Source organism: Mustela nigripes, chromosome 3 (genome assembly GCF_022355385.1).
Source record: "Mustela nigripes isolate SB6536 chromosome 3, MUSNIG.SB6536, whole genome shotgun sequence".
NCBI classification, from domain to species: Eukaryota; Metazoa; Chordata; class Mammalia; order Carnivora; family Mustelidae; genus Mustela; species Mustela nigripes.
Window position 1 is genome coordinate 23,424,852 of NC_081559.1, and position 14,822 is coordinate 23,439,673.

The following is a 14,822-nucleotide window of genomic DNA, read 5'->3' on the forward strand; positions in this document are numbered from 1 at the left end:
AAAAAAAAAAAAAAAAAGAAAAAGAAAGAAAGAAAGAAAGAAAAAAAAGAAAAAGAAAGGAAGAAAAGGTAAAAGAAAGAAAAAAGAAAGAAAGAAAAGAAAAAAATAATAAATCTTAATTCCATCTCTTTCGCCCATACTAGAACCTGTCAAAGTGATTTAACTGCTGCCTTTTTACATGTGTCATACCAGGTTTTTCGCTTTTTAAAAAAATCCAACAAGGATCTGAATATTACCTTCTACCAGGACAGCTACAATTTATTCCAAGCTACCCAATCTTTCTTGGAATTCAAGTTAAAACAAAGCAAAACAAGTCAAAATCCATGACAGCTACAGAGATGAGAACTGATTAATCGATTAACAGCCCCGAAACACATTACGAGGAGGGGACGATAAATTAAGGCAGAGGACATCATCTTCAACCCGATTCCCTGAGCGTCCTTTACAGAAATCATTATCCTAATCATAACCACAATCCATCCCGCCCAGAGAAAAATATCTACATTATCATTATTATTACTGGTTAACAGCAACAAGTCATTTGATCACATCACAGTGCAAAACGAGATGCTATATAATTACACTTAACTTTGAAAACACTCCCCCCTTTGCAAATCAGATACACATATTTATATATAATCTATGAATCCGAAGACAAATAAAACAAGAGCTGTTCTTCACCACGCAAAAGCCAAGCGGAGATTTACCTCAGCAGTGCATGCAGTAAAATAATCCCATCACCCTTTTGTTTGTGTTTACTGTTAGTGTATCCTCTCTCTTTCTTTCTTTCCTGTGCCTAACGTGTGTTTGTGCACTGCAGTTGGTGGTGGAAACTAAGGCAGTGGATCTGTAGCTAAGGGTAATCCTGTTTTTACTTCCTCCATCTTCAGCGAGGAGCAGGGTTAGCCCGGGACAGCTGGTCAAACCCCGAGAAACCGATCCGCCGGAGCCCGAGCACATCTCCCCCGCCGGCCGGGCTCGCGCAGACGCCCGCGGGCGGAGGGCGGGCTGTCGACGGCGGCGGGCGGCGGGCGGCGGGCGGCGGGCGGCGGGGCCCGCGGCGCGGGCAGGCGGACGTGCGTGCGCGCGCGTGTGTTCGCGTGTGTGCGGGGCCTGGGTGCCTGAGCCTGTGCGTGTGTGTCTGTGTGTGTCTGTGTGCGCGCGTGTGCGCGCGGGTTGGCGAGGGCGCGTGTGCGCGTGTCTGCGCTCTGGGTCGCTCGGCGCGCTCGGCAATCGATTACAGGACAAGTGCTGCCCGGCGGCTCCGCGACGCGCGCACTCCCTCGCGCCCACCCGCGCGCCCGGCCGCGTCGTCCCCGGCCCTGCGGCCCCCCAGACGGCCGACCCCGCCCCCAAGGGGGGGGGGACCAGGTAACCTGCTTCCGAGACTGCCATGGCGACACCCCACCCGCTCCCCCCAAGTCTCAATCAATCTCACGTTTTCTGCCGGCTGGGAAGGAAGGATTGGAGCGGTGAGGGGAGGTTCATTTCGGCCGCTTGAAGTTTTCTTTCCAACTGGGATTTGTGGCGAGGCCGGGCGGAGGGAGCGGGACGACGACCCGGGCGCCCGACGCGGAGCTCAGGCATCGGCGTCCTGGCCGGAGCCGGGGTGTGCGCCTGGACCCACCCACTCAGGCTTCGCAATAAACTGTGCGGTGCAATTCAGAAAACGGCACCGGGGAGTCCAGGACGCGAATCAGGATGAATTGAGGGAATGAATTGAGAAGGAAATTCAGGTCTGAGATGAAGCTCAACTATTTTGAAAGTGCTTTGCAGTGCAAGTTTAAAATTAGAGTGTTGACTTGCTTTTACTCCCCAGGGCTTGTGCCGCATTCACCAAAGTCAAAGGAGCGGGTGAGGGTCCAAAAAGTTGGTCCGGGGGAAGTGTCGCCGTCACTACCAGGTACAGCCCAGCTTTTTTATTTGGGAAAATCGTCTGTGGATCGTCATGGAAAAAAAAAAGCAAATGCATATTTCGTCTACAAATAGTAGCATTGAGCATTTAACTTGACCACATTTGCAAAAAGAGGGAATAGAGGCTTCTATAATTAAAGGGAAAAGGAAAATGAAAGGAGCTGAAAATACTGAACTGTGTAGTCTGGGTGGCTTAAGTTTGAAAACACATGAAATTATCAGGACTGCCAAACAGCATTTCTGAGAAACCATATCACAGATTGTGAAGAAAATCAATGCCGAAAGAGTTAGGAGGAGGCTTCGTACTCCTACTCCTTTCAAGAATCCCAAAAATAGTTGCTGAGTTTTGGGTTGGGTTTTTTTTTTTTTTTTTCCACCCCTGCTGTGGAAAGAGAAATGCTACACTGAAAATAAAATCATCAACTATATCTTAAACACTAGTCTGTGGGTCTATAAAATTTTGGACCGTGTCTTTTCTTTGGATTTTGGGGTGGGGAAGGAATTCATTCACATTAATAAACACCGAATAATGGATACCATGGGACTTGGGTAATAACTATATGTAAGTTGTATAATGAATTACTTAAGCGTTTATTTCATGCATTGTATTTTTTAAAAACTGTACAAATAGGCTCATTTTTAAATTATGGAAAATGAAAGTTGGTGCCATAGTGCAAACAAGATTAATCAATTTTCATTGGAGAACAAATCATTTGGACTTAGATCAGCAAGAACAACTTTATGGCAGTTTTAAGTAAAATTGCAAGTCCTGTGACTTATATGTTTTTTCTCCCCTATGAATTATATATTTGTAAGGCAGATTTTTGTGGGTTTTTTTTTTTTAAGCCTAACTTATCTAAATAGAATTAATTTTCCTGAAGTCATTTTTGGAAAAGACTGAAATTAGAATTACACAAGTCATTCTGATCATCCCAGTAGATAGCAAGGGTTTTAATCTTAAATTATCTTAGAAAACTGAAATGTTCGTTCTATATAAATTACCAACATATAAGGGGAAACTTAACTTCCCTGAATTGCCACAACTCCTTCCTAAAAATTAAGCCTGCGTTTAGGTATCTGCAAAGTAATGGAGGTCCTTGGAGAAGATGAATTAAAACATATTCAAAATTATGATGAAATATCTGGATATTTTAAGCAGCCTAACTGCTAGTAAAAGAGGATCCATTGTGAAGTCTTAAGGAACCATCCTCAAATTTCCCAAAGCTACCAGAGCTGGAATAGCCCTTACCCTTAGCTGGTTGGAGCTTAATTTAGCTCCCTTGAAAGCCTATCCTTTTCATGAGTTACTTTCATTGGCTCCAGAATCACCAGAGGCACACACTCTCCCTCTAGTGGCTAAGCATTCAGACACTTTACATTTGGTGGCCAAGAATGGGGGATTTAGGCAGGAGTAAATAGCTCCCAAATTTTAGAAAGGCAAAGATCATATAACCACTTTTGAGAATTAGACCATTTGGGGAAATTTTTCCTGTTTTTAACATCTTGTGTTTCTTTCTCATTTGCAGATCATGGTATGTCCAACTCACCCCAAAGAAGTCAAGGTTATGTTTACATACTAAACCAGGGGTTCTATTTCATCCTCTGCAGTCGAATAATCCTGGCTCTGAGACTCACAATTGTACATGTAGAAAGGAACCTTTGTATAAACTTTAGTAATTCACTGCGTTCACAGTTTTTCTCTACAGTATTTTTATAGTGGTTAGAGGATGTATTTATTTCCATCCTTTGCTGTAACTACTCTACACACATTTTAAAAGTACGTATATGGTTATACTATGAGTAAAAATGTATCACTAGGGAAGTGCAGTACCATATAAATATTCACTTTGGGGGATTAGCGAGGCGGTGGGAGAAAACATACCCACACCCACCATTTTTCAAATAGCTGCTTCTTTCTCATTTCTTTTTGTCCCATCCCACCGAAACTGTGCCTACCCAGCGCCAACCCTTATCTTAGCTTTTTGCACATTTCTTTCATTATACAACTTGTAAATTTTTTTATTTGTTGAGATTTAAAAGAAAATATGTCTCCCCCCCAACTAGAATGTCATCTTTTTAAGAGCAGAGATTATGTCTGTCCTGCTAACAATTGTTTTCTCAGAACTAGCACAGTGTTTGGCACATCAGTCCTCAATAAACTTTTACTAAATGGATGAATGTAGAGCTAATCACATATTCACCTAGCTTTGTGTGTTAAACTGTTTTTAAGGGACAAAAAGTGTAGGATAACAAAGATATATTCTAATTCCATAAAGATTTTGGTCAAGTCTTGACTCATGAGTAATGTTACCAACATCATTAACAGGTCAACTCTCTGGCTTATGTTCATGTGAAGAATGTGAATACGTTCATAGATAATATAACTTTTATAAATATAAAGAGAAAGAGGGGTTAAAATTGCGTATCAAATATAATTTTGTGTAAAATGCCTTTATGTTACCGCTCTGTTTCATAAACAAATTATTTCATGTTAATGCCTGGTAATTTATAAACTAGGTTCACAAAGAATGCAACAATTTATTCTGTAATTGCTAAATGCAATTAGCAAAAGAAACTTTTTAAAAGGCAGTGTAGGTAAAAGGTACATTATGAAGTATTTGTTTTCGTTCGATGGCATGTTTCATCTGTGTTAGATTTAAAATCCCTAGTACCTTTTAAAGAAATTTTAATAAAAGTGAATTTAACAAAAATTTGTTCAAGGAATTCATTCCATGTTTTTAACTTTTGATTTTTGTTTTTCACAGAGGGCAAGAGGGAACATTCTAAACATTGTAATACTTTCCTAATATTAAAAGAGAAATTTTTGGAAATTAATTATATATTAATTATTTTTATTTAGATGTCTTTGTTGTGCAGATATAGAACATAATCACCCAAAGTAGGTTCCCTAGAGTAACTTGAATCTCTGAAAAAGTTAAAATTAACAAGCACACAGGCACAGTGTTTTAAAACTGATTGCTTGTTTTATTTTTGTCAGGTGTTGTTCTCTTTGAAGTGGTGTTCTCTTTTAAGCGGGATATGGAACAATGGTCTCATATTCTCCTGTCGACCTAGATTGGCACTATGAAGAAACAAGTAAGCCAGAAATAGAACCATAATTTCAAAGAAAACATTTGAAGATACCAAATCCAGTTCATATGTAAGGTATACTAATACCTCCCTGAGTACACTGGGAAGCTGGGGTCTGTCTGTGTGGCATGTAAGTCCCACAAGGTTAGGGTCTTCTCATTGCATCCACACTGAACAGTAGTTTCTTTTAACAATTCTTAAGAGTGTCACTTTGCAAGTAGAGATAAGGCTCTTGTATAAATACCCATGTCCCTAGAAAAGGTAACTTTATGACTTAAATTCACACTTTGATAGAATAATATCAGATTTCTTCTAGAGAGTATGTTTTGGTGTAGAGCAGAAGATAAGCTATCTCTATCCCAAATGAGAATTATAAATTGTGGGAGTTAAACTTAGACCAAGGGGGTGAGGACTGAAGAAGTTTCTGAATAAAAAATGAAAGAACACACTTTTAAAGATTCCATCAAAATATATCAGAGTTGGGGTGCCTGGGTGGCTCAGTGGGTTAAGCCGCTGCCTTCGGTTCAGGTCATGATCTCAGGGTCCTGGGATCAAGCCCCGCATCAGACTCTCTGCTCAGCAGGGAGCCTGCTTCCTCCTCATTCGATGCCTGCCTCTCTGCCTGCTTGTGATCTCTCTCTGTCAAATAAATAAATAAAAAATCTTCAAAAAAAAAAAAAAAGAAGAAGAATATATCAGAGTTGCTTTAGAATGCAGATGTGTGGGCACCTGGGAGGCTCAGTGGGATAAGCCTCTGCCTTCTGCTCTGGTCATGATCACAGGGTCCTGGGATGGAGCCCTACATCGGGCTCTCTGCTCAGTAGGGAGCCTGCCCCCCTCCACCCCCGCCTGCCTCTCTGCCTACTTGTGATCTCTGTCTGTAAAATAAATAAATAAAATCTTTTTTTTTTTAAAGTGCAGATGTGTTCAGCATTTGAGGAAATGAATTCTATTAGTGCAAAAATCAAGGAACTTTGAGGCAGGTCAAGGGTAGATAGCGGATTCTCAAAAAATAACTCTAAAAGGCATTGAGGAGAACATTCTTCCAAAACACCCTAAAATTTATGAACACAAAAAAGTATAATGAGGTTATTGAACTCTCCAATAAAATGTTAGCACAAGAGAAGAAAAAGACTATTCAACTTTGAAGACATAGCTTTCAAATAGAAAGGATAATAATAATTGCCTACTGAGCATTAATTTAGATACAAAATATTAAACACCCTCTGGGGATAGGAGTTTAACTTTGGAATTGTTAAGTGAAATTAGGGCATGTTAGTCTAAAGAGCTATAATACCAAAAGATTCTGCTAGAGATATCCATAGTCTAAAGCAGATGACAGGTTACATCTCAAGGGAAAGACTTGGTAGCTTAACCAGTGCCAATAGGAGTGTGATCCTGTTTTATTTTGTTTCTTTTTTTAATCCTGTGAAAAGCCCATGGAATACATGTCCAGTTTTTGTGAAAAGTCTCAACTCATTGTAAACCAAAATTGTTTCACAGTATAGCCGAGTCTAATCACATGGTTAAACAATCCTATGTAGACTGAAGAAAATAGAAGAGCACATTACCAACAAGAAAGTGAAGGAAAGAATCCTGGGATTCAATCTCCCCCCTTTTTATGGCCAGATGGTGACAACCTAGGGAATTAAAAGCCACACAGGGATAAAAATGGGGAGCCATTTCCTGCCTGATAACTCTGAAAGACGACTGTGGTTTGGAAGAGGGAAATTAATCAAAGAAAGGTCATTTACAGGTAGTAAAGTCAAATGTCACCTCCCCCAATTCTCATGACTTGTGGTTTAGAGAAAGGTTAGCTTAATATAGAGGTTAGTGTGGCATTCTGAACTGTCTCAAGACGTGATATATGAAGATGAGAATATCACCATCAGTTCTCCTCCCCCAACAGCTATGTTCAGGCTTCAAAAAGATATTTAAAACTTGACGTCATAGTGAAGTACTAGACACCTGGGAAAGTCCCACTTAAATAGACTACGGATATCATCAAAAGTCCTATAAACCACATTCCAGAAACAGCCTTATTGAAAGACTATGTTTTTGAAATATATCAGTTTTTAGAAATCCTTATGCAGAATCTATAGCGCTTTAGATTGGTGGTATAACTGACTTTAATGTAGTATCATCAGTGGGATGAGCTATATACCATCATTACCATTATAGGCTTTTACTTTATGCCAAGCATCATGGTAAGCATGTTACATTCATCCTCATTTAAGAGAGAATATTAACCCCAATCTTCACATGAAAAAAATTCAAGTGTGGATACATTATTATCTTTTCAGAATAGCATAATGTCAGAGCTGGACTCAGAAACATGTCTTAAATTCTAAAAAGCCCCTAATAATAACCACCGTGATGTATTTAGCAATCATACAGAACTGTTGCTGCAGTTAACTCGAGCCCTTTGGGTAACTGCTGTCCAATATTGAACCACTTGGTAGAAAACCCAAATGTCCACGATGTTCTTAGAAGTTTATTCAAATGTGGTATCCACATAGAACACTACCAGATCCAACATGACCTATTTGACATCTAACACTTTAACATCAGATATCCATTGAGATACCTTCTTCCTTGAGCTCTTCTGAACAAGTGAATGCCATGAGAGAACCACTGAGAGTGAATTAAAAGGTAACCACCCCATAAAGAATTGAGTATCAATTAATGGTGACAAAGAGATATAGACAAGATCTTAACTTTAAATTCTGGATCACCAAGCATGTTTGCACTTTTCTTTCAAAGGGATTGCTTCTGGTTCATTGCTCCCAAAAACATAAGCATCACGCTCCTTCCTTTTGTAGACTTGATTCACCTATGTGTGCAAAGAATGAATGACTCAATTTGTGTAGTGAACATTGTGATTTTAAATGGTTATGGTATTCTTAAATGACATTTTGAATTCAAGAACCAGATTTTTTTTTTCTAGTGGAGAGCAACTCTCAGTTTATAGTAAAGGTCAATTTGAACATTTTGCTAAGATCCATTAAACAAAGCCTATGAGATTAGGATTTTTCTCTGTTTTAATTTACAAATTGAGTACTGGAATAGAGATATAAAACTATACTGTTTTAATTCGGTTTTTCTATCCCACTTCGCATAGGTAAAAGGAGTTACATATCTGTTCTCTCATAGCAGGGTTTTTTTTTTTTCTAAAAACAAAAAGAAATAATACCTTTATTTGATAACAGATATACTATTTATGAAGGAAGCTGATTGGTGGCTTTGGGGGAAATTTGTTTCAGTACATTTTGAATGACCTGTCCTAAGGCAGGTTCCCAAAACATCTTGAAATAGCCAAAATATGAAATGAGCAAGGGGTCTGATATCTTCATAATATATTCTTTTTTAAAAAAGGATTTTATTTATTTGAGAGACAGCTGAGCAGGTAGGGGGGTCTGGGGGGGGTTGCTGAGGAGGAACAGAGGGACAAGCAGACCTGAGCCGAAGGCTGATGCTTAACCAACTGAGCTACCCAGACACAGCATTCATAATATATTCTTTCTTTTTTGTTAAACTTAATTTAAATTTTTTTTCAGTGTTACAGTGTTCAGTGTTCCAAAATTCATTGTTTGTGCACCACATCCAGTGCTCCATGCAATACATGCCCTCCACAATACCCACCACCAGGCTCACTCCAACCCCCACCCCACCCCTCCAAAACCCTCAATAACTGGACATCTCCTGATACTTATGTTTGAGAATAAGTACCTACAGAAGATTCATTAAATAGTCAGATAGGAATCCTTTCTCTTCACAGTCCATTATATCTGAGAGAGGGGTACCCTTCTCTCAAGTCTTTGGGAATATTGCTTTCAGAGTTCATTCTTGATGTGGAGATGAACACTGCAGGCTATAGGCCTGATACCATTAGACAGTCTTTTACACACAGAGTGCTTTGGTCAATTCCAAATCCACCATTAGCCACTTGGTGATTTTTTCACTTTCCATGTCATTTTCCTATGTGGAGAGAGTATACTTAACAACTATTTTCCTTTATGTAAATGATGTTTCTAGGTTTCATACAGCCGTGTTTTATAAGTTTAAATATTTTTAGTTGTCCTAGGTGCACCCATAAACTTGAATTTCTGTAACCCCACATGGCTAAAGGCCAGACCTTGCAGAGTGAAGCTCACTAAGATTATTCCATTTTGCACGTGCACATGAAATAAGCTACCTAAATGGACCATTCAGAGATCTGAGAGGAAAACTGATAGATCTAAGAAGAAAGAAAGAGACAAACAGCAACAAATGCTGCCTGTGAGAATGACAACAGAAAACAGATCAGAGTCACTGAGGAGAGTGTGAGGAAACAGAGAGGCCATGAGTATAGAACAATAATCTCGATGAATTTGGCTCTAAAAGGAAAGACAGTGGCTAGAAGCTGGAGGAGGAGGTGGGGTCGAGCGAGGTTTTGTTTTTTAAGAATTCAGCATGCTGATCAGAAAGGGTCAATAACAATTTAGAGATCGGAGATAGAAGAAAATTGGTGAAGGGAATTCCTGAAGGGACAGGGAAAAAAAAAATATATATCGAGAGCACAGGTGAAATAATGATACCTCTTGTGCGAAAGAGAAGCAAGAAAGGATGAGCACTTGTAAATTCTGTTAGTTGATGTGAGAGGAGGTTGGGGAGGGTTTGAAGAAGGTGTCAGTGTTATTTACTGAGATTGAAGGGAAAAAGGGCTGCATTGAACATTTCACAAAAGTGTATAAGCTTGAAATACTTGCTATGAAGAATGTGAGAGATGGTAACTTTAAAAAAGTATATGGAAAAATTGACAGGCAGAACAGAGGAAACATTTAAGGCTGGTGACCACAAATAAACCATCTACATGCTTGATGCAATAACTTACAGGTATAATACAGACCAGGTATAATAATCTTGGAAAATATGAATCACAGCCTTGACCCAGTGTAGAAATTTCAATAGGTAGAGAGCTGTAACACCCCAGATCAAAAAAGTTGAATTTAATTAAAAGAAGTAGAGGAACAGTCTATTGAGTAAGCTTTATAGAGAAAGGTACCAACTGATAGGATGTTGACCAATATGAAAAGTAGAGGAATACAGAGACCTTGGGTCCCAGTGAGGTTGAAGAACTTGTCTAAGAGGGAATGCTAAGTGAGAGATATGAAACTATATGGGACTTTGGACAGAAATTTGATATTTCTGTTGAATTAAAAATGCCATGATTGAGAAGTCATGACTTCTATGGGTTGGATTATCAGAAAAGTGATAGGATAATCAGAAGACTACCCTGGATCTTGGAGGTAGAGGAAGATAAACGAGGTACTAAAGTCTTTGAAGAGCTATCTAGTCGCAGAAAGTTTGATAAATAAAGCAAAGAGGAAGAAGAGTGAGGAGGTAGCAGTGAAGAAGGGACATTAGAGTAACTGCAATTTTACACAAAAAGTGTAAATATTCTGAATAAAATCGTTTGGGTTGTATAGGGGATGTTGATCCTATTTTCTAACCCTGAGGTATAGGTGAACTATGGGAAAATGAGTGACCTACTCTTGAGAGGACTATAGGTAGGGTGACCCTAACATCTGTTTTGTCAATAATAGTTCCAATTTACACCTGTGGTCCTGGCATAACTATTAATAATGCCCTCTTTTACTCTTAAATATATTCTGGTTTCTATGTTAAACCATATGTTCACCCTCCCTTAACTAGGAGTCATGGCTTCAAGGAAGAGTTCTTTCATTTAGGAAACAAAGATTTTTTAAATCAGTGAGAGGATGTAGAATGGAATTTCTTGCTCCTTTTTCTTGAGAAAGAATTTCCAGGGACCATGGTAAGAAATGCTTGGGAGGGGAAGGGGCCATGTTCCACTGAATCAGAGGAGACTGCAAGTACTTGAAAGAGTGCAACAGATGAATTGGCCTCACCTGGAGCTCCCATCGTCCATATCAATTTCCTTATCAACCTTCTGATTCCTTTGATCTGGAATCAGATTGACAGCCATGCCTTCAGAGGTTAAATATGCCTATCATTATTTATATCCTTACATTGGGGCCAGAAAACACAGCACTGTATTCCAAGCACTGTATTCCAAGGTGAAAGATTTACGAGTATAAATTACTGCAGATCATGGCCATACAATGGCTCCTAATTGGGATGATAGTCTCCTAGCACTTGCCTCTCCTTTGCTCTTACATTTTCAGTTCTCTTTCTTTGGAGTTTTGGCAGATTTGGCTTTCTCTGTCAACTTAACTTTGTTACTTACTTAAAAATTGGGATAAGAAAACAAGACGGTTTCTGACCTCTGGATCTTATGAAGGCTGGTGTACTCATTGAAGTCATTAGATTTTGCCAAGCACTGTATGCTGAGAGCTATGATGACAGCAGTAGAGTACTTAAGTCATATAACAATGCCAAAAACCAAACAGTAATGGCCAGTCTTGCTGAAAACAAAATATTTTTATGTGTCTAGTGTTGACTATAGGCTAAAATACACCTTCAAAGACCAATATAATATGTAACCATATTGGAATTCAAGAATTTTTTGAAAAAGAAATGGTCCTACCTCCACTTGACATAGAAATCCACATTACAGTATCTTCATGGGAGACCTGCAAGTCAATGAAGTCATTTGTGTTTAAGTCTGCAAAGAATATACTGTAATGCAACTGAGGCATAAAGCTTATTGATATAGCTTATGGAAATATAGATAAAGCCATTTCCCTGAGTTATGGACATTCTTCATTCACTATGGCAAATAAATATATAAGTTAAAATGAGTGGTTTTTATTCACTTTCTAAAAATATTCATTCTAGTTCACAAATCGACTGTTCATAGGAATCCTTAAAGTAGTAAGCTTATAGCATCAGTTTAAAATATGAATCATTTATTTAAAAATCTCTGTAGTTTTTCAGAATTGCTTCATGATAATAACTCAGCCTAACTTCTTAAAACCACGGTTCACAAACTTGTTTTCTGTACCTAAGCCATCTGCAGGCTTAATATATTCCTATTTAGTTGCATCATTCCTTGCTTGAAAAAATTCTAAGCAGCACTTACTCCCCGACCCCTAACTTCCCACCCCAACCTAGAGAAATATCAGAGTACTGGAAGCATTGTAGCAGTTTGAATAATGTTCCTCTCGAACAGTGTTTTTCAAATGTCAGGTTGTAACCCAATAGAGGGCTATATATTTAGTATACAACCAGCATTTTTAAAAAATGAAATAGAATGGAATAGAATACATCACATATAAGAGGGATAAAAAAAAAGGTAAGCTTTGATCTCAGAGATCCACAGCTCTATCTACTGGATCATCACCTAAAATATATTTTTACCCCCTATGGATTGCATGGTCAAAAAAAGGCCGAAAGCCACTGTTCAAGGAAGCAGATGAACAAATTGAGGTCTATCACTTTACCAAAATACTGTATAGCAGTTAAATACCATTACATATATCAGCATGGATAAAATCCAGAATTTTATGTTGGATAAAATAAGTCAATAGTAAAAGAATTTTCTTACACTAAACATCAAAAATTGTACTATGTATTGTTTATATATATATGTATATATATATTTATTGTATATATTTATACTATATATATTTTATAATATAAATATATATTTATTCAATATATATATTTTTATTATAATCAATGTATACATTTATACATTTGGAATGGAAATAAAAATGGAAAAAAAAGATACCACTTTCAGAATAGCAATAACCTCTGGGTTGAGAGGGAGAAAGATGGTATGTACCTACAATGTTTGAGTTCTTAATAAAATTTCAGAAGTCCAAAGACCTTTGCACTATTTTCCTCTGACCGATTCACTCATTTCTCTGATATTTGTTTCTTCACGTATGAAATGAAAGAATACAAGAGAGTGATCAAAGTGTCCAGCTGGAAAGAGAGGTAGAATTGTATCAAGAAGATGTGTTCTAATCATGTAATATCCAACCCATAGAATTTAAATGACTATTCAGTGTTACCAGCTAGTTAGTGATAGAACTCAGGCTAAATAGATGCAAGCCGTCTAAAATGATACTCTTTCATTTTCTACCATGTAACTGCGCTTGATGAAAGATGAAAGGACACGGCATCTTTTTGTCTAGGATGACAAAGTCAGGAGATTACCATTATCCTCACCTTCACCAGATAAAATGGGCCTAGTGACCAATGGTTCTTCTAGCGCCACTGAAGGAAAGAGTGAATGCTTTGAAAAGACCAGATTTAATTAAAATATGTCTGTTTATTGTTAAATATTAAAAGAAGTTATGATCACTGGTTTTAGGGGACCTTTCAGTTTAGTTTAGCCACACCTTATTTTAAATAATTGATGATACCTCTGTCTGATCCCCTGTAGTTATTTGATTTATAAATTGGAGAATATGCAGGAGTTCTGTCCGAGACTGATTTGTAGTTATTGTTAGAAGTCGGTTAGTGCTCGACTTATTTCACTCAGCATAATCTCCTCTAGCCCCATCCATGTTGGTATAAATGTTGGGTATTCATCCTTTCTGATGGAGGCCTAATACTCCATTGTATATAAGGACCATATCTTCTTTATCCATTCCTCTGTTGAAGGGCATCTCAGCCCTTTCCACAGTTTCGTGATTGTGGACATTGCTGCTATGAATATTGGGGGTATATACGGCCCTTCTTTTCACTGCATCTGTATCTTTGGTGTAAATACCCAGTAGTGCAATTGCAGGGTCATAGAGTAGCTCTATTTGGGGGAAATCAGAGGGGGAGACAAAGCATGAGAAATTGTGGGCTCAGAAACAACCTGAGGGTTTTAGAGGGGAGTAAGGTGGGAGCATGAGTGTGCCTGGTGGTGGGTATTAAAGAGGGCATGTATTGCATGGAGCACTGGGTGTTATACATGAACAATCAACCTTGGAGCACTACATCAAAAACTAATGATGTATTTTCTGGTAAATAATATAACACAATAAAAAAATAACTACTTCATTAAAAAAATAATAAAAAATCTAATAAAATTTAAAATCTAATAAAATTTAAAAAACAAAAACAAAAACTAATGATGTATGGTAACTAAGATAACACAATAATAAAAAAAAGAAAGATTTAAAAAAAAGAAGTTGATTAGTGATTGATTCCCCTCATACTTCCTAAAAGAATTTGAACTCATTGTAAATTCAAAGAACAATAAGATGAAAGACTACATATAACATGAAAGAAACTATGAAGCAAAAGGGAATGAAAAATATCAAGAAATTCTGGTTATGAAAAAGCCACAATTGAACACAGAGCTTTCTTCTGAGCTCATGCAACCAAGCAAAAGAGGAAACACACTAATTGCTCTAATTATCTAGGAAGGCTGTGAACTCATCCCAAACACACACAAAATTTTCAGGCTTGGTGCTCCAAGAGGAATTTGACCGAGCTGATTCTGACAGAAGTGTCTTTGGTGATACAGGAATCAAAAATCTTCTATCTAGAAATCCTAGGGTCAAATCCCAGCTTTACCACTCACTGTGTTACTTAATAGTTGGACAAATTTCTTGATCTCTGTTTCCTCATCTATTAAAAGTGGATAGTAATTACAATTTACCTCATAAGGTTTTTTAATAGGATTAAGCGAGTTAATATTTGTGACTGATCAAACCAAAGCTGAAAACAGCCCTGCTGTTAACCCCGGTAAGGGTTATATTGTATTTCTTTAATAAATTAAGCAAGCCAAAAGTCTGAACAGCAGTTTTTCAAAGGACATTCTTGAGTTAGTAGGATTGCGGTTAGTAATTATTGTAATGACATATAAACTGATCATTGCTCTATCCCTTATTTTTTTATTGATTTCCTTCCCA

General features: G+C 37.9%; 2 protein-coding genes across 2 annotated transcripts in view; one reads left to right on the forward strand and one right to left on the reverse strand.

Moving 5' to 3' along the window:
* The window catches only part of IKZF2 (IKAROS family zinc finger 2), a 152,812-nt gene extending 151,852 nt beyond the window's left edge, over positions 1–960 (reverse strand). The window contains exon 1 of the mRNA XM_059393417.1: positions 708–960. The gene's annotated coding sequence lies outside the window, so the exon portion shown is untranslated. The remainder of the gene's footprint in view (positions 1–707) is intronic.
* On the forward strand, positions 643–4,614 carry LOC132014438 (uncharacterized). Its single transcript, XM_059395473.1, has 4 exons — positions 643–723; positions 891–1,371; positions 1,820–1,903; positions 3,441–4,614. The coding sequence occupies exons 1-4, from the start codon at positions 643–645 to the stop codon at positions 3,629–3,631; spliced, it is 837 nt and encodes a 278-aa protein (XP_059251456.1). The 3' UTR covers positions 3,632–4,614.
* Positions 4,615–14,822: the final 10,208 nt, after the last annotated feature.

Bases quoted from the DNA above. Each gene is read 5' to 3' on its own strand.
- LOC132014438 (XM_059395473.1), top strand. From the start codon at position 643: ATGAATCCGAAGACAAATAAAACAAGAGCTGTTCTTCACCACGCAAAA. The intron at 1,372-1,819 runs GTAACCTGCTTC...TTTACTCCCCAG, and splicing joins CCCAAGGGGGGGGGGACCAG to GGCTTGTGCCGCATTCACCA. The intron at 1,904-3,440 runs GTACAGCCCAGC...TCTCATTTGCAG, and splicing joins AGTGTCGCCGTCACTACCAG to ATCATGGTATGTCCAACTCA.